The sequence below is a fragment of the Glandiceps talaboti genome, chromosome 4 (assembly GCF_964340395.1).
Source record: "Glandiceps talaboti chromosome 4, keGlaTala1.1, whole genome shotgun sequence".
NCBI classification, from domain to species: Eukaryota; Metazoa; Hemichordata; class Enteropneusta; family Spengelidae; genus Glandiceps; species Glandiceps talaboti.
The window spans coordinates 17,420,378-17,446,555 of record NC_135552.1 but is presented as its reverse complement, the minus strand read 5'-3'; the positions used below and the strand labels follow the sequence as shown (position 1 = coordinate 17,446,555).

The 26,178-nt window shown below is 35.2% G+C and overlaps 1 protein-coding gene across 2 annotated transcripts in view; it reads right to left on the bottom strand.

The window, feature by feature from the left end:
- The window catches only part of LOC144433513 (E3 ubiquitin-protein ligase HECW2-like), a 93,371-nt gene that overhangs the window by 43,026 nt on the left and 24,167 nt on the right, over positions 1–26,178 (bottom strand). For both annotated transcript variants that reach the window (XR_013480786.1, XM_078121822.1), the window contains exons 3-8: positions 10,968–11,075; positions 9,596–9,757; positions 8,944–9,113; positions 6,042–6,184; positions 2,762–2,865; positions 976–2,646 (exon numbers count right to left, since the gene is read on the bottom strand). Coding sequence is in view for 1 of the 2 variants with exons in the window: in XM_078121822.1 (XP_077977948.1) it covers positions 976–2,646; positions 2,762–2,865; positions 6,042–6,184; positions 8,944–9,113; positions 9,596–9,757; positions 10,968–11,075 (2,358 nt within the window). In the remaining variant the exon portion in view is untranslated. The remainder of the gene's footprint in view (positions 1–975; positions 2,647–2,761; positions 2,866–6,041; positions 6,185–8,943; positions 9,114–9,595; positions 9,758–10,967; positions 11,076–26,178) is intronic.

The window sequence follows — 26,178 nt, the reverse complement described above, 5'->3', positions numbered from 1 at the left end:
TCATATTGGTCAACCACACTGTACATGTAAACTAAAGTTTAATTTCAGGTGATTCACAACTCATATGAGCTACTGATTTGTCCTTGCCGATTATAATACTACGAATATTTCACATTTTACAAAGATGGACTGGTCCATCCAAGTTTATTGACACGCTGTGATGTCAATGAACAGTATCTAGGATTGTATCACTTGTAAATCCCAGGGTATCATATCATATCATGTTGCATTGATGACAACTATACAAGGAACCCCTGTTGTCTTTTACACTGTTGGTGTTAAACATCCTTGGATTCTGTCAATGAATTTTCCAGCCCTGGATTATTTGGAAAACTTTGACGTAGATTTTTAAAAATTAGTTTATTCTTTTATTGATTCAAGAGGAAGGCATATACCTTATTTTTCCTCGTTATTGCAAAACTTGAGTGCCTACTTACTTTATATATTTTGATTTTTTTATCATTGATTACACAAATGAGAACAAAGAGATAACTGAGATGGTCAAGCCATACATAATCGGTTTTTATCATATTTAAAAACATATTAATTGACTCAAAGTTCAATCAATAGGCCAAAACTATACTTTTGTAAGGTCAATTTGGCGGCCATATTGGAAAATGGCCGCCATCTTGGATTTTCAAATGTCCAACATTTATACAAAGTTTCATGCTTTGAATTATACCACCTGTTATCTGCTCCACTAATATAGGTGATAACAGCTCAATTGAAGTGTTATTTTAATTATTTTAATTCTAGTATCTGTCATTTCTCCCAAATAACTTCACAAGTACGTTATTATTGTCACATTTAAAACTGGCAAATTCATCATTTGAGGTGACAAATTACTGTTAATATTGAAAGAAAAGACATTCAGGGTTAAACTTTAAGTCATGTGGTTGATTCTATTATTTCCTTACACAGAGATGCAATATTCTGTCAATAAAAGAGGTAAAACTTATGAAAAATCTCCCTTACCTGATCTAGAGTTTCGATTGACTCTCCTTTCCCAAATTCTGCCAGTTGTAGGACTGGATGCTGTTGATGTACTAGATGATGCTGTGGATGCACTGTTAGTTGATAATGTTGATGTTTGAACAGACATCCCACCGCTTGCTGCTGGCCCTTCAGCACCTGTTACAGCAGCAGTGGCACCAGTTTCCTCTGTGGTAGTAACTGCAGCAGCTGCAGTGGGTGCTGAATGATTAGTATTAACAGACTCTGCTTGGTCTACAGCTGACTGCATGTGTAGCTGCATAAGGCTACTGCTGTCTAGTCTCTCAGATGTTGCACCTAGTCTTTGTCTTCGTCCTGAGCCTGGCGGTGACCTACCAGGGCTTGACTCTCTTGATATACCTCTACTATTCCTTACCTGAGAAGGTGAATTATCGGCTGACAGTCGTCGCACACTTGACTGCTCTGAAGATAAACCAGAGTACGGCTCCGAGTTGGTGGATGCCCGTCTTTGTTGTGGTGAGCTAGATCCTGACAGTCTGCGGCTAGATCCTGTTGTAGAGGAGTTACTACCCCTCCTGCCATTTTGCCTAAATCTCAGTTCGTTTTCTATGTCTGTTTGCAAACTTGTGCTTGGGTTGTTGGTAGTATTTTCGGTGTTCCTATGGCTGTTGTCAAATGATCCATCCCCCTGGCACACAGGTGGGTTTTCACCATAGATATTGCTGGGACTGCTCAAGACAGCCACACTATCACTATTCATTGAAGTATTACTATTATCTGCTCCTGAGACACTATTATTGCCACTTGATGCTGTAGTTGTTGATGTTGTTGTTACTGCCATTGTTGCTGCAGTAGTTGGAAACACAAACACATCTCTTTGTGCTGTCGGTGGCGAGATCAATATACTAGGTGAGCGGTTGGTAGATCCAGGTGATGGGGGTGCTGGTGATCGATTAGCTACTTGTAAAGATACTAACTGAGGTGGAGATGTGCCTGCTACTGGTGATCTTGATGAATTGGATGATGCAAATGGTCCATTTGATAAACTGTTTGATGGACTTGTATTTAAATTGGGTGAAGTCTGTGTCCCTCCTTCTGAGGTCTGTGACACTGCATGTGATAACGGTGACAAATGTGGTCGTCTCTGTGAACTCCGAGGGCTAGCATTTCTATTTGAATTGATAGAGGATCTACTGCCAGATCTGTTCCTGCCTTCTCCCCCACCTGAGTTCTGGGAATATGAACATGATATACTTTGCACATCAGCTATACTATGTGGAGTATTCCTTGTTAGCTCCTCAGTGGCCTGGGTAAGATCCTCATCGCTGAGAGTTCTTTGGTGATTTCCCGGGTGTGTAGGTGTTAGTGGTGCAGCATTTTGCTTCATCATGCCCCTTCTACCACCACCACCACCACCACCATCACCAGCACCACCGACATCAGTCCTTGGCGGCCCAGAACAAGTTCTCCTGACTGCAGCATGAGTGTTAATTACTTCAGCTACTCTACGGTTATTTGTATTGTTATTTATTGCAACAGGTTGAGTGTTAGCGACAGAGATATCATTTTCAAAAGGTCCATTAGGCTGAGAGTCAGCAAATCTACTACCTGGACTACCTGGTTCAGACAGTGATCTTCTCAAGAGCTGTCTCCGTTCATCAGCTTGTGATGCCGGAGAGACTGAACGTACACCTGTAAAAAAAATGACAGAAAACAAATTAAATGACTCAATCTTGTCATCTTCCAACTGGCCAATTATAGTATTGTTTACAAGATGTTCCTAATAACAAAGTTTGTATCAACTTACTTTCATCATCTCTCTGTCTTTCTACCTCCACTCTGAACACTAGCTGACCACTAATATTGTCCACTGGGCTTCTCTTCATCAGGCTATAGCTCAACACATGATCCCTTCAAAAACAGAATCAGAAACAATGTAAAGTCATAATATGTAAATTTTAAGTAATACCTACTTGTCTGACAGATGAGAATCCTGGTATGATTTGAACTGCATCCAAAGAAAGTTGTTACAGTATCAGAATTAAAACTGTATCTCCATGTTGTGTGTTTCTTCGTTGTGTGTTTCTTCATTGTGTGTTTCAAATGTTTTTTTTTAGTTATCGGATAACCAATGGAGGTAGTCCCATTTAAAGGCTCCTTTGGTTCAGTGTTAGTGTAGGAGGAAACCGGAGTACCCGGGGAAAACCTGTGTTGTATGGTAGAGTCAAATTTAATCAAACCCTGAATGGGTTCGAACCCCAACTGCAGTGGTAAGAGGAGGTGGTAACCACTCAGCCACTGACAACCCAATATCTTCAATAGCTATCTGCTCTACAAAAACCACCGACTTACATGTAAATTCTATTATCTCATCTACTGGTAATATTATTTGGGTAGTGTACAAATGTATGTGCTAGGGTTAGGGGGTCCTTGTAAACAAAGGAGGAAATTTGGTAATATTGCACAGAACAGACTAAACCCAACATTCCATGGACTCTGATCACTCAATATGTCTCACTCTATTTCCTACAGTTTAAATATTCATTGAAAATTTATGAACAACCGGAATAGGATACAAGCACAGTGTAGGAAGACTGCAACTATTTGCATTATTCATGACTATAAATCTCTATTGAAATCGAAGGCACTGCCTAAAGACTGTATTCCCTCTAACCTCTGATTGCTATCGATGAATAGTCACAGTTCTGCACACTGCTTTCAATCATTAAGATTAACTTTCCTTTCGAGTGTGAAAATCTACATAGAATTGGAACCTAGCCTATAGTTGAAATACTGTATTCCTTCCCTAAGCTAAATCCTAATTATGAATGGCCACAGTTCTGCACACTGCATCTAATCATAAGGGATACCGAGTATAAAACTGTTTGATTATTTGACAATAAGTCAGTAAAGGTTTCAATCTTCAAGAACTGTATCCTAAATTACTTGTGTCATTACCATTTGGGATAGTAATTTACCAAACAATACGACTTTTATAACGGGTACATTTGGTGACAACTTTTCATTAGCGTTTTTGTTCATTCTAACTTGTCTAGAGTGTGTGTATGTTTCATGAGTTGTATAGAGTGATGGTGATGGACAGTGAAATGAATGCAGTGTTACTAAATCGCACTGACGTTTACTTGGTATCTTGGGATCTCCTATAGTACCACAACTAAAAATCTTTCTAGTATCTGTATTAGATTATACATTGACTAAATAGTCTTTAATGCAATCACATTACATGAGTCAGCATTTCAAAGCAAGCTTGTCTGTCTCTGATTTGATATACATTTACACCTACACCTGAATTACAGTCAATCTTCAACGATGTCATCTATCCACCTATGTCCTAGTCTCACCAATGGAATACCCATGTACACATGTCTTTCAAATGTACCATCTGTTTCATCAATTTCTTGCACAAATTTATGTCTCTCTGATTTGATATACATTTATACTACAATATCACCTGAAATTATAGTCAATCGTCACCTGTGTCATCTATCCACCTATATGTGTGCGTGCGTGTGTGCATGCCTGTGTGTATGTATGTATGTATGTATGTATGTATGTATGTATGTATGTATGTATGTATCTATGTATGTCAATAATAATTCAGATACAGTTACATATATTATGTACCTACATGGTCTGGATATGTTTGATGAAGATTCACCAGATAAAAGGTATTTCATGCTGTGAAGCTTTTTAATATGCAACATTTATAAAACTAGTAAATTGATTCTTCTGAATTGTGAGCTATGTTAGCAAGCACCATAGCAAATTTATATAATATAACTTTCCTACAGGCGATAAATTTAACTAGAATGATCCATGTATTCCTATATGCCAGCTAGATTGTCACCTGTAAATGTTGCAAGAACCATTCTGATTGCAGCAGTTGACTTGTTTTAATAGATCAAAGTCTTGTACGCACGCCCACCATTTATTGGTAATTTCAGGCAGGCAATTTTAGTTACAGTGTCACCTATCACTCATACATTCCTGTCTAAAATTTATGTTAGCAGTCATGACTGATTATTTCTTGGTAAAACAGTGTTAAAGTCAGGTATATTAGTGTGGTAAGGTGTAATTTATCAACTCGGGATATTCCCTAAGGGATTACACTGAAGTGTATTGGGTATGCAGCATTCATTTTCTGTCCCGAGGGAGTTGGCATGATAGCCAGCACTTCTGTAAAATGGATGTGAATGTGATATCAAATTGGTATGGATAACTAGAAGCCAGTGAATTACCTAGCTGCAAAGTATGATTAGTATACGATGTATGTGTGTGTGTCAGCTGATTGCTTCTACTTGGCTGATGTCTAGCTTTGCCACGACACACCCTTTTACTTCTGTGTGGATTGTAATAATTCATTAGGTAGAATATCAAGCCAAATTTAAACAGTTAAACATGAAAATATGGAGCATATACTTCATGATATATATAAAATTGAATATGTATATGCCTACCTGATGGTTAGATTGTGAAATTATTCAAGGCCAAAGATCAGCTGTGAGACACATTACAGTAACTACTTTGACACTGATAATGACTAATGATGAGTTGCGTATAATAGGCTATTAGATAAGCTTCATCAGCAGTTGAAATGACCATGAAATGAACATTCATTACGATGCTTAACATTATATCTTTGTGTTCTGTGTCTGTGAAAGAGTATATTTATGTGTGTGTGTGTGTGTGTGTGTGTGTGTGTGTGTGTCTGTGTGTGTGTATGCATGTGTGTGTGTGTGTGTGTGTGTGTGTGTGTGTGTGTGTGTGTGTGTGTGTATTTGTATAGCTGTGTATGATGTACATGTATTTGTACAAAAGTGGATGGGAGTCAAAGCAAACAAAGGAAAAGGGAACTCAATTACATTTCTGACAACTGAACATAGGAAAGGAGTTTTGACAAAATAATGGACTGAATGAAAAGATGAGATCATCAAATATCTATCTTACTGTTAATACATCTATTCAAATATTGTGTTTTTCATACCTACCACAAATCTGAATATGTTATCAACTTGTTAAGTGAAGGCAGATATCATCTGCTGCATATAATAAACTGATTGACTCACCCGAGATGAACTCTTTCTAGCAGCCTTTGTACTGGAATGGTTAATTTGCCTAGGAATCTACTGATGATGGGCCTACTCTTGACAAACTTGTCTTTCACCTCCATTTCTAGGACATCCGTGGGCAGAGCCTGGAATTGAAAGTCCTACAAGAGATCCACAGATGGGTTGTCTGAGTGTAAAGCTTTCATCCATGATACACAACAACATCTTGATACGCTAGGCACCGTCACCGTCAATACTTGTAAATTTCCCTGTGTAGGCCCTAGACTTGTGCTACAAGCTCCACATTAACAAAGTGACTGACAAGGAATTTCACATGCGTGCTACAGGTACTGTCCTTAGATGAGCAGAATACTAATAAGCTGATGAAATAAAACAGGTTCAGTGCGAAGCGGTGACCTGTGAACGTCACTACTCTCGTCTCAAGGTCTCTGTTTCGTGTGATCTGTGAATGTGACAATTCTTGTCTCAATGTCTATACTGCGTGCAGATTGACAGAGAAAGAAAGCAAGAAGAATGATCTCATAAAGAGATCACGTCCAACTGATAGTCTAATGGATGTTTATTGTCACTACAAGTGAAATGATTCAATTTATTGACTTGATTAAGACATGTACACTGCATCAAATCCACTACAATCATCTCTCTAATTAATCTCTGTGAATGAAACTTATCAGGTTTTTTTTGAATAATGTGAGGAAATGGCAAAGACTTGTCACTTTATACAATTCTATTTGATCAAACATTTGACTCCAATTTCAAAGACCAATTGAATATCCCATAATATTAATATTGCCAGAACTCAAATAATAAATCAGGCTCAGCCACATTTCAAATGAATCACATGATGAAGATTTAGATGCAAATTAAATAAACATGATGTAAAATGGAGAAATAACACTCATTACTTTTTTGAAACTCTGCTTCATCATTAACACTTACAAAATTAATTAGAATTAACAAGTAACTATCTTTATGTATTTAAAAGATCAATCTCAAAATTACTTTTTTGGGAACAAGTTTCAAATTCATATTTTATTAAATGAACAGAAGTTATAACGGAAATATATTAACTGTAAACCTGGAAATTTTCACTAAAGTCTTATTTTTGCTTATTTCGCTGGAAAACTAAAACGCAAACATAAATAGTGACTAAAATGTCCTGTTGTACACAAACACAACGTACCAGTCTGATAATTAGTATCTGTCAGGTAATTAAATAAAGTTAGTCTTTGAGAACTAGCTGAAGACTTTAAAATTGCAAAATTTTCTAGTACTTGGTAGCAAAAATATCTTGGGTTTACAGTAATTTCTGAGTCATTTTTATATTTTAACCCATACTGATTTCACAATACAGTTTGTTAAATTTGATTAGATGTAAATCTGTGCCATTCACGATGGCACAGATATCAAGCTATACATGTCAAAAAAAATCAACATATTTGACGTTTTCTCAAGGTCTGTCTAACATCCATCATGTGTGGCTTGTCAGTTTACTTTGATAATAACTGCAGTTCAGTAAATTAATTCATCCTGGACACATCTCCACATATTGCCTGTTAAGATGGAACCCTTAACACCTAATTAGTCTACACACTACATCATCTATCAAAAGTCATCTTCATGTATGACCTTATCATGACCTTTCAATCCCTACCTTCCTTCTCTAACACATTTTGCATACTAGGTAAATGCCAGTCAAACTCTTATAACAATATAATTATGATGAAAAATACTGGGTCTGCACTTTATTTTTCATGGTGTTTATATCTGAAACTGTGTATTTATATCAGAGATTCAAAATACTTCAAGAAGTACAGGTACAACACCAAGAGTAAGTTGTTACAAAATTGTCCTCAAATACACTCCACCATCAGTTATAGCTATTGTATCTTTACTAACCACCAGTTACAGCTATTTTATCTTTACTACATTCATTGTGATGTCTTCTGATTTGCTTACAAACTTGACCACATTCTTGTTACTACTTCTGTCATACATTGTAAAAAATCACTACTATAACAACTACTGTTCTCTTTCATATACACTTTATGCCTCATACTGGTAGAAATTTATATTCTCAGAATGCTGTACTTCGCCTCCAGTTCCTCATAATATTAAACTCTCTTAATCACGTAGGAAGCTAGATATAATTTCAATGTGCCTGCTGGGGAGACAAACCCAGTCGTGTTGGCTCCAAGGATATCAATGCTTTTTGTTTGCCTATATAACTGTACAGGATAGTGATTGGTTACTAAGTAAGCTGAAGTCACTAGCAATTACATGTACATACTGCAAATCATGCACATACACATGCAGACATAGAGTTTGCTCCAGGCTTAAATTACTTCTATAGTATCAACATCTAACTCTGTGTACCAAACCATCTGATATTATCAGGACTTGGGATTTCTGAATCTACATTGCAGAGGTCTACTTATACTTTTAGTTTTAAAACAAAATGCAATGTAGATTGTGGCATGTTATTTGAGCAATACAAAGTTAGAAATTGCTGTTTCTTTGAAACAGTGTTAACATGTTTTGGTATAACTATACTGTAATAGTTACTTTTCATTACAAAACTATTTTCACCATATTGAATACCCCTCCCCAACAACACACATATATAGAAACATAGATACATAGACACACACACACACACACACACACACACACACACACACACACACACACACACACGCGCGCACGCACACAATTCCTGTTAATATTCATTCAGTACTGAATTACTTGAACACTGTGGTATATTGCCTCATTGGAACAACTATATATAGAGATTGGTGTACATATAGTCTGTAAATGTGATATAGAGTAAAAATTACAAAAGAAAACACAGCAATGGTAAAATTGTCAGACACAGAGAGACAATGACAGTTTCCCTTACCTGGCCTTCCCATGCTGGATTAGTCGTATTTTCAGCAATTGTTGTCCTACAAGCCTGGCCATGATGTGGTAAAGTAGGAAAGCTGGCTCGTTTTCCAGGCTGAATTGATAATTTGATATAGGGATCAGGATTGAAGAACATTCCTTTCTTCAAAGACCTTGCATACATTTCTAGAGAAATAGTTGAAACAGTTTGGCATAAAATTATTGAAATCTGAGTATATTCTACACGGATATCAAAACTTCATATACATGTACACATTTGCAACACTTCTCAAAGACAGTGTTTCAAATGTGAAAAAGAAGACACCAAAACCAAAGTTTTAGTATACCATATGTAATATTAGACTGTAAGATACGATGTGTCGTTCCGTCCTCATAAGCCTCCTCTCACCAATCAAGTACGTATCTTTAAAACTGTCTATAACTCCTACTGGCAGTATTTATCAAATGGTCCATGTGAATGCATCAGCAATAAGCAAACAACCTTAGCCAGTACAGCTTACTCGGATACTGCAATCTACATAAACAGGGATATCGTCAATTCTTTATAATTGTAAAATGCTACAACTGGAAGGCGTTTATATACATTATTTGTTTGAAAAGTTTACATATCAGATATAAATTCTGACATTATGGCATCTACTGCTTACCAGATATTGTAATCTGTACCAAGCGAGTATTATCCACCTGGTTCTGTAGCTGTTCCAGTGTTTGTGTGGAAGCCCTTGGGTTCTTGACAGTAATGGCTGGTGTGACAGCACGTAGTGCTCCAGTTGCACCATGGTAATATTTAAAACATACCTTGGTTACAGCTAGATGAAAAAATAGACAGGGCGTTGGAAATATAAATAACTCATCAATTAGTATATATGATAGGAAATGTAATGACTTGATATTAGGGTGATCCTATTTTTTTTCTTTTCTCATTACTTTTTCATGGCAACTGGCAACATGGCAAAATTATCTCCATATTTCTCTGTCTCTCCCTTTTCTTCCTCTCTATCTTCTTTTTATTGGATTCCTGGTAACACGCCCTTTCCCAGCTTCTCTAATCAATTGGCATGTTCTCAACCATCCTATTTGAATGACTTCTGTCATGAAAGAAATGCACTTTGTGAACAAGTGTCGTCATCGCCACCATGACTGTAGGTGACATCAACAGTCCAGACACTTGCTTATTCTTGCCAGAGAGGGTGCTGTTCCACAAAAAATTAAGGGCAGGTGCAAATATTTTTTTTTTAATTTTGATGTTGGAGCTGAAAATTTGGGTCGGTTGGATAATGAGAAACAGAAAGAAAAAAATAGTTCATCCCAAAGTCCTATCACTGCAATCTTCTCAGGTACACCAAGTCCACTGTTTTAGACTATTGACCTTGACAAAGCCATACACACAGCAGAGTTACAGATTCTATCTTTTCTAGTACATCCCTTAATTTCATTTCATTTTATTTTATTTAGCTGTGAAAGTGAACACTGAGATTTGCCAGAGAATATTTGTAAGGCAAAAATAAAAAAAAATGTTTGTTTCCGATAACATGACTTCAGAAAATAGGTTAGGTAGGTCGAGATTTTATTTTTTTATTTTTTTATTTTTTTTTTCAATTACTTCAACCCAAGGACAAGATACTCATTGGTCACAATCCTTACATAACAGTTGATGAGGTGTAAAAGAAGTAAATGAAGACATTTATGTGATTCAGAAGTAGGCATACACAATGTGCAGACTGTGCTGTTATAGGCTGAAATCACATAATTTCTCTCTGAAATGTGATTTTTTAAAAAGTAACCAAAGATACTTTGGCAAGAAAATCTACAGGGAAATAGAAGTAAATTGTCATAATTTTACCTTTTTGCATGTACAAAATGTTTAGAGTCAGAAGCTAAAACTAGGGTCAGTTGGGTTATCAAGAAACAAACTATTTTTTTCATGTGGCCTCATAGCAGGGGAAGTGTAATGCATACTGACATTTACCAGAAAATATTTTTATATTAGAATTGACAGATAACAATTGTGGTACTTACGTTGACAGAAGTGAGGTTCAGGGTCGATGACCCAGACTACTTGACCTTTATGGTGTCCATGGATACCACGGTTCTTGTAATCCCAGAATTCTGTCGCATTATTTTCACCTATTAATGATAAAAAGGGAAATCATGAGTAAGGTTTAATATAATGTACGTTTTAAGGCATCATCAGCAAATTAAATGTGACAACATTGCAGATTTCAACAATATGGGAGTATGGATTGGTCTATCTTTTCCATGAAAAAAGGTGATATTAGAAGATTCTATAACTTAGTATTCTATGAAATCATGACACAAATCAGAAATTGGTGATGGGCAACTGCAGGCAATACAAATGATTCTGTGGAGAGAAGTGGCGGGTGAAGGGGTTAGAATCTCTTTAGTGCATTGCTAATATTTTTTAACACTGTTGTACGAATTAAAATAACGACTCAAAGTACAGAATTACAAAATATGTTCAGTGCTGAGCCGCCATACCTTATTTTTTTCTCTTGTAGGTAAATTTATTTTAACACCATTTTAAATATGATTGAGGTGCACAAAACACACTGTACTTCAAATGTATGTAAAAATGTAATCCCTGAGCAACTAATGATAACACATACTTTTGTAGAGCAAAACATATGCGTATATACGTGGAAAAAACCTACACGTGAGTATTAATCTTGATATACATATATCGGTTTCCCTGGAGGCTCACAGTAAACATACTTTTAAACTTTAGATTTCTGACTCTGATAACTCAATTAATTGCTCATTCACTTGATGAAATCAGATACATTTGTATTCTGTTACTATATGTAGTTGACATGGCTCAACATTCTCAATGTCACATCACTACTAGCCTAGAATAATTCATGAAATTATTGTTTGTAAATATAACAATCATTACCTGTGTGGGTTACATCACAAAAGTAATGCAGGTTTACACCACTGAGGGCGCACTTTCTCTACTGACACATTAAACACGACAGTATGGTACCCATAAGAAAAACCCTGTGAGCATAAATACTTATACTACACACGGTTCACAAGATCCTCTCCATTTTATTACTTGTACGTGACTGACTGCTCAATTACTAGAATGGCTATGTTTTTAAGATCTTAATTTATAGCGTCTAATTACAGTCTGAAGTGATGTAATAAGAAGGGTCACAGAGTCAGTCCCTTTTTGAACTATTAACATTTTCTAGATAGGTTCATCCAGTCTTTATTGGGAATTCACAGTACACATAACTTAAAACTGAATATATTATCATTACATGCAGCCTTTCCTCCTCCCAACCCAACATACAAATACACAGACACAGACACAGACACAGACGCAGACACAGACACAGACACAGACGCAGACGCAGACACAGACACAGATGCAGACACAGACACAGACGCAGATGCAGACACAGACACAGACACAGACACAGACACAGACACAGACAGACACAGATGCAGACACAGATACAGACATAGACATAGCCACACATACACACATAGAGTCATTCCAGGTGTGAGATACTTCGATTTTTTCTAAGATCTTATCCAGTTCATTAAATGTGGGTGACTAATTGCTCAATTTACAAGTAAACATAAACTTACATGAATACATTTTAACGGAGCCTCCCCTCTCTCTCACACACACACACACACATACACACACACACACACACACACACACACACACACACACACACATGCACACACACACACACACACACACACACACACACACACACACACATTTATGCACATACACAGACACAGACACACTGTAACACTAACAGCTGACCAGGTAAAGACAACAGGACTTTGTTGTTAGTGATTTTATACTATTTTAGTTGAGTTGTACATTATGTAATGGTTGGCAAAATTACATATGTAAAATCACAACACCTAATTATGTTATGCTATAAATTATAATCATTTGTTCACATGTCAAGACTCGTTAACCTATTCTTAGATAATGATTGTATTATAAATTTAAAAAGGTTATGCAATTTACAAATTCATTAAATCACCAAACATGACATGTATACAAATAAATCTAATTTCAATACTTATATTATATCATATACATCTTAAGTAGCATATAGATTGGATGCCCACTATAACATTTAACTTAAGCGGTCATAACTTACTAATGCTAATGCACATTATAGATGGTATAAATCTGTTACTATGGTAACCTGCATTGTATACACAAATTGACTTATGTATTAATTTATGCAACTCTACTCATTACATTATAGTAATTTGTACTTGAATGTTGTGAATAACCCTGTACAGCAGTAATGTATTAATGGGTGCTATACACTTATCTTTCTACATCATTTGAGGTCTAACAGACATCAAATAGAAATATGATGAACTTCTTTGTTATTAGTGCCATAGATGGTCTCTGTCTGCTCAGATTATTTTATTCAAAGATAGTGTAAAATTTTAGCTCAGATACTTATAGTCTGGATGCCAACATGATCTCAAATGAAACCACTGTGAGTGGAGGTGTAAATATTAACACTGTGAGTGGAGGTGTAAATGGTAACGATACCAGGGGGCTAGACTATGGGTGGAGGTGTAAATTGTACTGATACCGTACAGTATAGGAACTAGACTACGACACACATGATACTTGGCTATCTGGTTTGATGATGTCGTTGAACCAGATAACCAAGTCTCTAGGCTGGTAAAGATTGCTGCATTATTGAACCCCTCCTTTCCTTGACAACTTGCAAAATGAGATAGTCATGTAAGACAAGACAGAAAATTTAATGGATTCTATTGGCAATGTCTTATAAATAAACACACACAACAAGTACATGGCACAATCAATCAAATATCATTTTTTCAATGTACAATCCTGAAAATGAATACATTTGTATGTCTTCTTTCACCATATTTCCTATAGTGTTACCATGGTTTCCATTTCTACATATTTATAGAAACATATACCCCATTTGGCTAATGGAATTTCTACATCCCTTGTATTTTATACAACCACATAATTTCAATATTTAATATTTTGAAGTGATTTCTATTAACACTTCAAGGATGTTTTTTGTTGTTTCATTGTTTATAGCATACAGAAAATGAAATATCCTCTAAATAGCAGCTACATGTAGATGCACATGTATGGTAAAGTTTTGAATATTTCAGGGTAAAACAGCATGATTGAAAGTGATTTTTGAGATTAACATGTTTTTATTACCCAAAGGTATGTAAGCAATATGGGAAGCAAAACTTAAAAGTGTGGCAATAGAAAAATATTTGTTAGTTTCTCCTTCACCCATGCCACTGAAATGATCCATTTTTGGTTTCAGAATCAGTTGTCTATTATTTATTTCATTCCATCCACTATGGTGCTGTTCACCGTTTACCAACTTTCTGGTAATTCTACGTAATCAACACACTAAAAGTACAATGTCACCCAAAGGGTTAATATCAATATATTTTTTATAAAGTGTGAAATATGAAAAATAGAATTCATTGACATACACAATAAAAGAAATATAAACCAGTGTAAATCAATCCTTTAAGTCTGTTTAACAGCTGACGTCTGCATTCTATTTCCCATTTTCTGTACTTGCAATGTACAAGTGATATCCGGTATTTTATCTAAAATATTTCCAGATCTCCCAATCTCTATCAGTAGGATTGTCACCCCTTTACAAGTACAAGTACAACCCCTGTTCGATATTTTTAAATCATTTTTGTTGAAGACAGAAAAGTAATGGTATAGAATTGGATATCATGTTTTATAGATGGATGTTGGATTTATCAAATATAAAAGTAACCCTTCAAGTCATTTCTTCCCATTTTAGTAATTACAATGTAGGTATTTTGATACTCCTTGCAAACAGAACACCACAGAACTACTAAATATAGTTCTAAGTGGCTGAAGACGGACTAGTTTTGTATTGGCTACTCTCTAACTATTTGGCACTTTTTTCAAAGCCTACATACATGTACCTCATTTCTTAACAAATCTAATATGAACAGTTTTGTATTTACAAGACTTTAGATGACATATTTCTACACCCATATTAAACACTTAATATTATCTCTACCTACAATACTTAAATTAATAGTTGTTGTAATGTCTGTCCATAACATTCTCACAAAAAATAAATTAGATTAATTTCAACTTGCCAAGGGTAAACAAGTGATATAATAATATATTTTCCAATAACAGATAGATGACATGTTTATATGCTATACCATATAAAACATTTTATATCATTAAACAAATGTGAACATGACCCATGCCTGCAAGTGTTAAATTAATGTAATTAGATCTAATTGTAAGTGTCCATGACCTTGCCTGGCAACATTTTCAAGGTAAACAAGAAGTGATATATATTGTCCAATAAAATTATAAGAGCTAGTTGTTATAATGTATTAAAGTGAGTTTATGACCACAACAGAATATAAATCATTACTGTAGGCAGGAATACAACAATGTCATTATAGTAGATGGATAGGTACAGTGAAATTAGTCCACATTACTGTAGTAGGTGATTAGATGTTATTCCCCAGTACTTTTCTCAAGGAAAATATGAAAATACAAAATGTAGTTATGACCTAAGGGGACTTTGTCACGAGTCGCTAGACGAGTAGCGACAAAGCCCTCAGGTCATGAGTATTTTCCAACTGAATGAAGGAAAATATTGGAAAAATAACATAATTTTACCAGCACCAGTAATATCAAAGAAAAATCGGGGGGAAAGTAATGGTAATTTTGTATGTTTTGACTGATTTTGAATGCAGCAGAACTAGTGACGCCGACACACATTGTCTTGACATAGATGTGTGTTGTCGTGACGTAGATCGACCAGGGTATAAATTCCATATATTTTTCTTCAACTTGGCTTGTGCATAGTATAATGAGACATACAAAGTAGCCCACACCACATATAGTATATCATACTGGACTTACAACTCAGATTTATCATATAGTCTGACACACAAATATTTTCATTAGTCTTGGAAAAGCCTTGGTTATCTCACTTGACCATGACCATGAAGTTGGGGTACTTATTTGTCTCCCTGAGGTGTTCTAGTATATACATGTACCTGCTTTTCTTTGTACATGTAGTTAATGAAACCATCTCTACAAATCTGATAAGGGATACATGTACGTGCATATGGTGCCTTAAGCACAAGATTTTACTTCACCATTCTATAATTACTATGGAATCACACAAGATAGCATGATAGCGCTCATCTTTGGACAAGTCCAATGCATTAGTTAAATTGAAAGTCAACAATGTGTAACTCTTGCTCAGCTAAATTTGTGTGGTTCATGTAAGCCTAGAATAGAGGCGATTGGGGATTTTGATTTTGGGAAATAATGAATTCAAAATCCCATCCACATGGACTCCAGGCTAGGTTTATGTACATATAAAAGTATCAGTGTGGGGCTATACAGGGTGTTATGCCTATCTGTAGGATCCACACATCAACTTTGGGTGAGTGGCTATAAATGTACATGTATGATGTAGATGTAGCTGGGTATGACAGGCAGGATTCTTCTACATAATTTTACAACGTCTCAACTATGGTAATGTATGTATCAAGATACTTTCGCATTTAGTGATGTGAAAATGACAATACATAACATGGTTTCAAGACATATATATCATTTTTACAGAATGAACTATGACAGCACATTACTGCTTATCTCAACAAATATTCTGCAAAGAATCTAACAAGAGATAACTTGGCTGAAAACTATGACTAGCTAGATATTCTTTTTATACAATATACCTGCAAGATCAGCTGGAACATTAACAGAACAATCAATATCCCCAGTGGCAAATTATCTTGAAAATTCACAATTGCCATGACGACCATTTTAATCAAACATGATAAAAGTCCATGTCAACCTATGGAAGACTTTTCATCATGAGTCACTTAAACTTATACTTGAAAGTGTTTCAGGCATATATTACAAGACTTACCCAAACACCATACTGATTATAATACTGTAAATGTGGAAATTTTCGCTAAAGACGTATCCTCGTTAATTCCGCTGGACAACACAAACACATAAATAAGTACTGACTAAAATGCCTTCTTGCACATGAACACAATATAACCAGTCTGGTAATTAGAGGAAATTGCTCTTTGGAAGTTTGAGAACTTGCTGAAGATTGTAAAATCGCAAAGTTTTGTAGTAGTGAAAATATCTAAAGTTTTACAGCAACACCTACATAGGAATGACACTATGATAAAATACCTACAGTGAAATACACTAAACAGTAATTTGTAGTAATAACTCATTTTGATTGCTGGTGTGTTTTTAGTACTTGAGTACATAAGGAGGCAAGCAGTGTCAATTTAAACTATATAAATGTACTCTACAGAGTGACACTTATATAGTTTCATCAATCACTTGATCACTGTCAAATTATAACAGCCAATTTGCAAGTGGTTTACTTGAATTACCTCTTAGAGTTTAGTTGATGATTATGATAGTTGATACTGAAAGTCTATTGAAACTCATTCAAACGTGATGGTGATATGCTTTTTTAATAGTTAAATCTCTCCACACTGATTCACATAGTCTCGAACCACAAATATGTAGTCAGTAATTTATAATCTCAAAGTTATGCTCATTTCACTAGCTATGACTGGAGTGTATCAGCTAATCTTATTTTTTTATATATATATTGTTTTAAATACAACAAACATAATTAATCAAGTGAAATGAGTTTTTAAAACTAATGAAAAGAATTAGGAAAAATTATATACGTGGTTAATAACTTTGATATTCATTCTGTATCATGCTGAGATTCTGAGTCAGCACTGCACTCAGATGTAGAGTATTCATTGACCAATATCAGCATTAAAATGTGTAGTCTCTGCTAGCCACCATTTGCAGAAATTAGTCTGAGAGAAAAGATCAGGGCTATACATGTCTTTGTAATACCACAAATAAATGGAGAATGATGGTCTATCATGAGGTCCTCAATGAAGTGCAGAATAAACTAGATAGAGCTATTAAACAGAGCTAACATTACATCCCCCCCCCCCCCCCCCCCCCCCTATATCAGACACAGGTAGGAATTGGAGGCATAGAAACCAATACAATACAGGAATTTAGTTTTAACCATTATCGCAGTCTGGAATTGTGTACAATGCATAGATTGCTAATATCAGAATATCACTGTCTGGTACAAAGGTAGGAACTCAACATTTGTACAGGCATTGAGATACAAGGAATGTTCTTGAACTAAGAAACCACAGTATACTTTGTACTACCACAGCCACAGTACCAAAGTCTATGTCGTACAAAACTTTTATATCTTTTATATATCTATTTAAACTGCGAAGTAAAGATGTGAGTACCATCGATACATGATGCATACAACAACATGTAGCTATAACCTGGAATCCATGCAGTCATGTTCTAGTAGCGAAATGTCTGTAAATATGTTATTGATTCACACGCTGAGTAACCTGGAAAATCTATTCTATCCAGTTCTAAATACATGTAATAAAATATCCTTAATTAGCAAGGATTAGCACACACTGTACCCTGGAAATTCCATTCTATATCCTGTTCTTTGGTGAAAGGGCTTTATATCACGTGTCACACATCATATGGGCCTGACTGTATTCTGAATTCTATAATGTCCTGTTCTACACTACTACTTACTGTCAAATGTCTTTGATAGAACATGGATCTAAAGCTACACATTTACATAAATGTACTTAGACATAGCCAGTGTTGAAAGTGTATAATACTGATGTAGACCTGGACAGTATGGATTCCATTCAGGCAAACATCAGATCAAATGTCTGGGGCCAAAGAAATCTAGATATAGGTAGGACTTAGCACTATATATATAAATATCTATGCATTGACCTTTTAAGCTATCTTAAATCATGTGTAACAAATTACTGACATCCATTACTCATAGAATATCATTATGTAAGAAGCTTATAACTGCCGTAGCAAAGAATTATCCTGGCAAAGAAATCACTGCAAGTACTGTAATTTGCACATCATATATAAGGTATAAGCTGGTGTATGTGAGAGTGATATCAAGAATTCTAGGACCATACAAATATATGATGATGGTGTATATGTGAGAGTGATATTAAGAATTCTAGGACCATACAAATATATGATGATGGTGTATGTGAGAGTGATATTAGGAATTCTAGGACCATACAAATATATGATGATGGTGTATGTGAGAGTGATATTAGGAATTCTAGGACAATACAAATATATGATGATGGTGTATGTGAGAGTGATATTAGGAATTCTAGGACAATACAAATATATGATGATGGTGTATGTGAGAGTGATATTAGGAATTCTAGGACCATACAAATATATGATGATGGTGTATACGTGAGAGTGATATTAAGAATTCTAGGACCAAACAAATATATGATGGTGTATGTGAGAGTTATATTATGAATTCTAGGACCATACAAATATATGATGATTCTTGTAAGGTTAGTGCAATACAGCAATAGCTCTTATTTTTCAGCTACATAAATCCCCCCAAAATGAGAAGACTTCTGTCCTAAAGAAAAATGCACTGACTTTTAAGGTTTCGATACTAGAAATATCTCTGATTCCTTTAGGGATGATACTCCGAGATAATGATTCTTTTTTAATGAAAGTGCCAGTATGAAGCATATCTTTTCAAAGCCTGAAGGTACACGTATATGGCTGAGAAATACTATCTTAACAAACAGCTCAAAATAGAAGTACGTATATAGGCACGGGTTTTGCCTCAAACAGTAATACATGTATCATTTTGTTATCGTGATCAACATGTCTACGTTATACTGAAATAAAGGAAACTGTGTTAGCCAGTATAACTATAAGTTTGGTCAATGTTTAATGATATAGATTGTAATTTGTAATAGATAAATGTACATCTGAATAAAAAAACAGACCAAAAAACACTAGTGTATGTACTTGTACTTGTATTTTTTTTCTGATGACATATTTACAGTAATAATAATAAAGTGAATTCATAATGTGCCTGTTCTCCGAAGGGCTCCAGGTGCAGACACAGAACTACAAAATGTACTAACAAAATGAAAAGGAAACATGAAGAATTTGAAAACATGGAAGGATGTAGCAAGAAGTGTGTAAGTAAGTGAGTGAGAGTTATGATTGAAATAGGTAAGTTTTCAGGGCAGAGTGGAAGGAAGACTTAGAGTGAGAGTGATGAAGACCATGTGGAAGACTGTTCCAAATTGAAGGAGCAGTGCAAGAAAAGGAACGCTTGCCGAGCTTCTTAGTGAAAAGGAAACAGAAAGAATTTGAAAACATGGAAGGATGTAGCAAGAAGTGTGTAAGTGAGTGAGTGAGAGTCACGATTGAAATATGTAAGTTTTAAGGGCAGAGCGGAAGGAAGACTTAGAGTGAGAGTGATGAAGACCATGTGGAAGACTGTGCCAAATTGAAGGAGCAGTGCAAGAAAAGGAATGCTTGCTGAGCTTCTTAGTGACAAATGGTGTCTTTAGGATGTGGATGTAGGAAGAAGATCTGATCGAGTTGTCTTTAGGGAGCACAAAGATAAAGAAGATGAGAAACATATTCATACTTGACTACATGTTGATAATCTCCAGCAATTGAAACAATCTTTACATTCTATACCATAGATGTAAAAGACGATGTCATCCATGATTTTAATCAAGATGTTATCACATTAAGTAACAGGTATTGGATCAAGTTACTCTTTGTTAATACAGGTACTATCAACTCAATTCAATTTATCATAGTGAACTTAATATAAACCAAGCGTATCAATATACACCAGTTATCAACATCCTCACTGCTTTGATATGTATCACATCACATGTTCTTTGTAGTTTTATAATCTCATCAGATATTCCCATGGAAAAAGTATGACTCTGGAAATTATATACCTGTATGTTTAGTGTACTACAACTCGTTTGGAAACGATATACAACATGTATGTTTAGTGTACTACAACTCTTTTGGAAACGATATACATGTATGTTTAGTGTACTACGACTTTTGGAAGTGATATACATGTATGTTAGAGTGTACTACGACTCTTTTAGAAGTGATATACATGTATGTTTAGTGTACTACGACTTTTGGAAGTGATATACATGTATGTTTAGTGTATTACGACTTTTGGAAGTGATATACATGTATGTTTAGTGTACTACGACTCTTTTAGAAGTGATATACCTGTATGTTTAGTGTACTACGACTTTTGGAAGTGATATACATGTATGTTTAGTGTACTACGACTTTTGGAAGTGATATACATGTATGTTCAGTGTACTACGACTCTTTTAGAAGTGATATACCTGTATGTTTAGTGTACTACAACTTTTGGAAGTGATATACCTGTATGTTTAGTGTACTACGACTTTTGGAAGTGATATACCTGTATCAGTGTGTTTAGTGTACTACAACTCTTTTTGAAGCGATATACCTGTATGTTTAGTGTACTACGACTCTTTTTGAAGCGATATACCTACCTGTATGTTTAGTGTACTACAACTCTTTTTGAAGCGATATACCTGTATGTTTAGTGTACTACAACTCTTTTTGAAGCGATATACCTGTATGTTTAGTGTACTACGACTTTTGGAAGTGATATACATGTATGTTTAGTGTACTACAACTCTTTTGGAAACGATATAGCTGTATGTTTAGTGTACTACGACTCTTTTGGAAGTGATATACCTGTACACTTAGTGTGTACATTGTCATGACTCTGATTAAATGTTATTCTTTCCTTTAGAATTGAAAGAATGGGCAACATTTTTCTTACACTTCAGTGTAACAAATTAATTACCAGTGTTAATACATTGCCTGAAGAAGCAAACAAGATAACTGTATTTTAATTAAGGAAAGCTTACAAGGCAATTTTTATTTCACTTGATAGTCTATAAAAGGGAAGCTATAAAATCACCACCATGTCCAGATGAGATCATAAAGGATACATTTGTGACATTGAAAGGATGCTATATAGGTAAATATATTAATATTTCATGTATGCATGAGGATATCTAAATAATTTAGTGCAGTAGAGGATATTTACTTTTCCAATTATTAAATTTGAAATAATGTCATTTCATAGTTTCAATGTAGGCAAGGGTTATCTGATGCCTTTTGAAGAAGTGTAGATGGAAATAAAATAATTTTACAACTTTTTTGTTTCATCATGCCATTGCTATTTTTCTTTGTAGTTTTTTGACAGACACTGATACATGGTGAACAGTAGCAAAGAGACTTGTCTGTGTAGTATTACATGTCTCAAGAAGCTGCTGTATACCCAGGGATGGTCTACAACAGTTATTTCACCAATAATTGATTTGTCAATGTAACTATCTCTATCAATATATGTCTGAACAGCTGGTAATACATGCCAGCAAACACAGTGCAGAATAAGTGAGAAGTACATGTAGTTACAGTATGTTTTAACTTTGACATTCTGAAGGTGATAATTTAGATTTTGCTTGGGGGTAGGGTGCTCATGTTAATAAAATGTGTGATGTATTGATCTTCAGATGCCAAAAATTTGATGACTGTATTGTTACCCCAAACTTTTGTGACAACTGTTAAACAGAAATTATCGTAATACTACCATAGTTCTTGTAAGTAAATCACCATGTAGAAAAATATTGATGAATTTTGTTGAAATAAAGGGATGGTGGTTTTGGTCTTTATTGGTATTTATTTTGGAATTTTGATTTATAAAACAATTGTATCATGACTTTCTACTTGGAAATTCAATGGAAACAACATTGACCAAGTCTGTGTTTGTAAGTCATTACATTGTAAAAAGATAAAAAAATGTGTTAAAAAGTTTGTTATCGTACTTACAATAACAAAATTTTTACACATTTATTAATCTTTTGTAATTTATTGAGATACAAACAAGAATTTGGCATATGTTGTTTCACTTTGAATATTCAAGTAGGAAGCCATGATAAAGGTGTTTTATAAATTAAAAATCCAAAATACACAATCCTCATCCATATGGCCACTTTACTGAAAACACTAAATGCCTGCAAACCTCAAGTGATAATCTGAGACATCTCCTAATTTGTTCTTTATTTTTCTATCACCTAAAGTGTTGACAGCTATTAACATTACAGTTTAATATCTTTGACAAATAAACAATCCACAGTAAATGATTCAAAATAAACCCCAAGGCTGTATCTGACATCATTATCACCACATGAACCATCCAAATATCCCTGGGCATTCTATAGTAATTAGAGAGTTCTTCTAAAACCATTTCTAAATTTAAACTGAAGGTTTCATGTCTGCCATTGAAGGCAACTGATAGAATAGAAACAGCTGGTTCCGAGGTCTACAGGAGTCATCATTTTACTCCTCAATTTAGTTGTATAAAAGCTTGTAAGGATGTGACTGATGCAAGCCAGTTATGTCTGCAAAATTTCCTAGAGAATCAGTGCCATGTGTGACAAAAGTTTCTTTTTCATTGTTGATAAACTTATCATCTTTGTTAAAGTTCATATGTGAATCAGGAATGGAAACATATCTGTTAATAGTAAATAATAGTAAGTGTTAGATATTAAAATCACCAGCTTTCTCCTTGAAGGAAAGGAACATTTAAACTAGATAAAGAAACTATGTGTCAAGTAGTGTAAAGAAAGAAGGAGAAGGTGAACAGGAAAGAGACAGAGAGACAGTCACACAGACAGGCAGACAGACAGACAGACAGACATACAGACAGAAGACAGACAGACACAGGCAAGCACACAGAGAAGCAGGACAAAGAGAGAAAGGTAGTCGTGGTGAAGAAGTGAAAGACGGTAATAATCACACAGTGATAGAACAGTGTTGTACAACCACCTTGAAAGAAAGGGTGTCAGGGTGATATACAGCACTGAACAGTGACTGATAGTGATAAGGTGGAAATGAGAAATTCATAAAAAGAGGTTGAGAAAGTGAGAGATAGCTAGATAGGAGAAACAACAAGAGTACATGTAGCAGTCAGCGGGGTTATTGGGGAGTCAACCAGTAAGGCAGTCAGAGAGTATTTCAAATGAATTTTACCTTGATCTAAATGTTGGCAAGGACTCAAATTTACCATACTTCTATGTTGTTGGTTGTCTTGTTGTAGTTCAATAATTTCCAGCTGTTGCATGCTCTCTGCAAAACTATTACTGTATCCCATCGCCATACACATTCTCAAATACAAAGAGTGACACAGACAATATATAGATAACAGCTGCACGCTTAGACAGGCTTAAAGTCAGGAGTCCATACACAGACTGGCCAACACACGTCCTGGTACTGACAGAAGATTCCTGATGTTCACTTACATTTCTTATCCGTTGAAAACCAGCAACATGTGTATACACACAACACTATGTAGTCGCTCACGAAGGAAATAAAATAGTCACTGTCTACAGCAAATAACACAATTCCTGTGAATGTTTAAGCTGATATGTACATGTATGTCCAGACCTTCAACACCAACCTATTTAGGAAAGTCACTTACTATCAGTTCGACAAGACACTGATAACATAAATCCCACACAATGCAACCTTTTTGCTAGATGTAGCTCACACCAACTTTCAAAGTTGTGAGAACCAAGTGACTATACAGAGTACAACATAGTTGGTTAACATCAGAGGCAACTGGACAACGTCATCTCATTAACTCCACATGATGCTTCCTTCTTCCCATATATAGATGACACCTTGATACTGAGAAACTAAAACTCTATTACATGCAAACATTTATAACTTGAGTGCTTCATGCAATGTTGGTAATGACAATAATCAACACGACATGTACACTTACCAGTGTTTTGTTTTTCAAGGAGACATCCATAAATGTTTGATGAATAGAAATATATTGATTATGAATATAAATTAGAAATAGGGAGCTCTTAAGGACAAACAGACTGGTCTGTAGTATTTTGTACAGAAACTCAAGTATTAGACTGTCGACAGTCGTTTGTGCCTTTTTTGCTACGTTTTATCTAAAACTAAAGTCATTGCCTCGCTCCGATCCAGAGCAATACTATAACCGCATACTAATCAGCGAGTGCTGGCGGCATGAGCCTTCGGCACTCACAGTTCGTGCCTTCGGCAATCTTCGGCAATTGCAGTTCCTATCAGTACGCATAAGTATTCAGTGCTACGGAGCGAGGTGACGACTTTGTTTTAGATGAAAAGTAGCAAAAAAGGCACGAATGACTGTCGACAGTCTACTCAAGTATAAATGTTTGTTCTGTCTTGCTTTGAATGTCAGAAGCAACATTACAAAGTTGTAAAGTTAAAATGCAACTTTTCAGTCACAACGTCCCTAGGCCAATGAATTCTGGTGAGGACAATACTGGCCTTCTGATTGGTCAATTGACCTTGGTGTGACAGCATGAAAATTTATACCAATGATTTCCTATGATAAAATGTGATGAATTCTGGTGGGGAAAATATTGGCCTTGTGATGTCCATGTGACAGCATTACTATACGAATGATTTCCTTTGATAAAATATGATGAATTCTGATGGGGGAAATACAAGTCTTGTGATTGGTCAATTGATCTTGGTGGCCATATTGAAGTTTATTGAGTAATTGTTAATGGCCCATGGTGAATTTGGATTAAACTGTTGGGTTGTCTCACAAGGCTAAAGAAAAAGTTGGTGCGGAACAAACGAGTGATCTCATCTAAACATTATAGCTCTACTGACAGGAGAACATGGGATTCAAGCACCAGGCTTTTCAAGTATTTCAAGTTTGCATTTTATCTTTATTTCTTGTATCCCACCCTCCACCCCCACTCCCCATATGCAGTACATGTATATTTATCCCTTCATTTTCAGGCAAGCCTGATTGGCTTCATGTATGCATAGGTCAATTATCAGAACAATCTGAACAATCTGGTAAAGTGGACAACCCTAGTCAATGTTGGTCCATATTCAAACTGTACGCAAAGCAGTTTAGTCCAGTGAGTGCAATATATAGAATACACAAGGGCTCACATTGTAAGTATATGTATAAGATGTGTATTACTTGTAGTAAACACTACATGAATGGTAAATCAACATCTTCATCATTTGAAAACCACTATTCAAATTGCTTTCTTTTTAAGTATATTAATTTCAGTAATTATTTGATAGTTTTTTAATACTGATAATTACAGTAAAAGAACAAATTGATGAAATTTACAATGTATGTCTTCACAAATGTTTTGAATTCATACTAGATAGTTC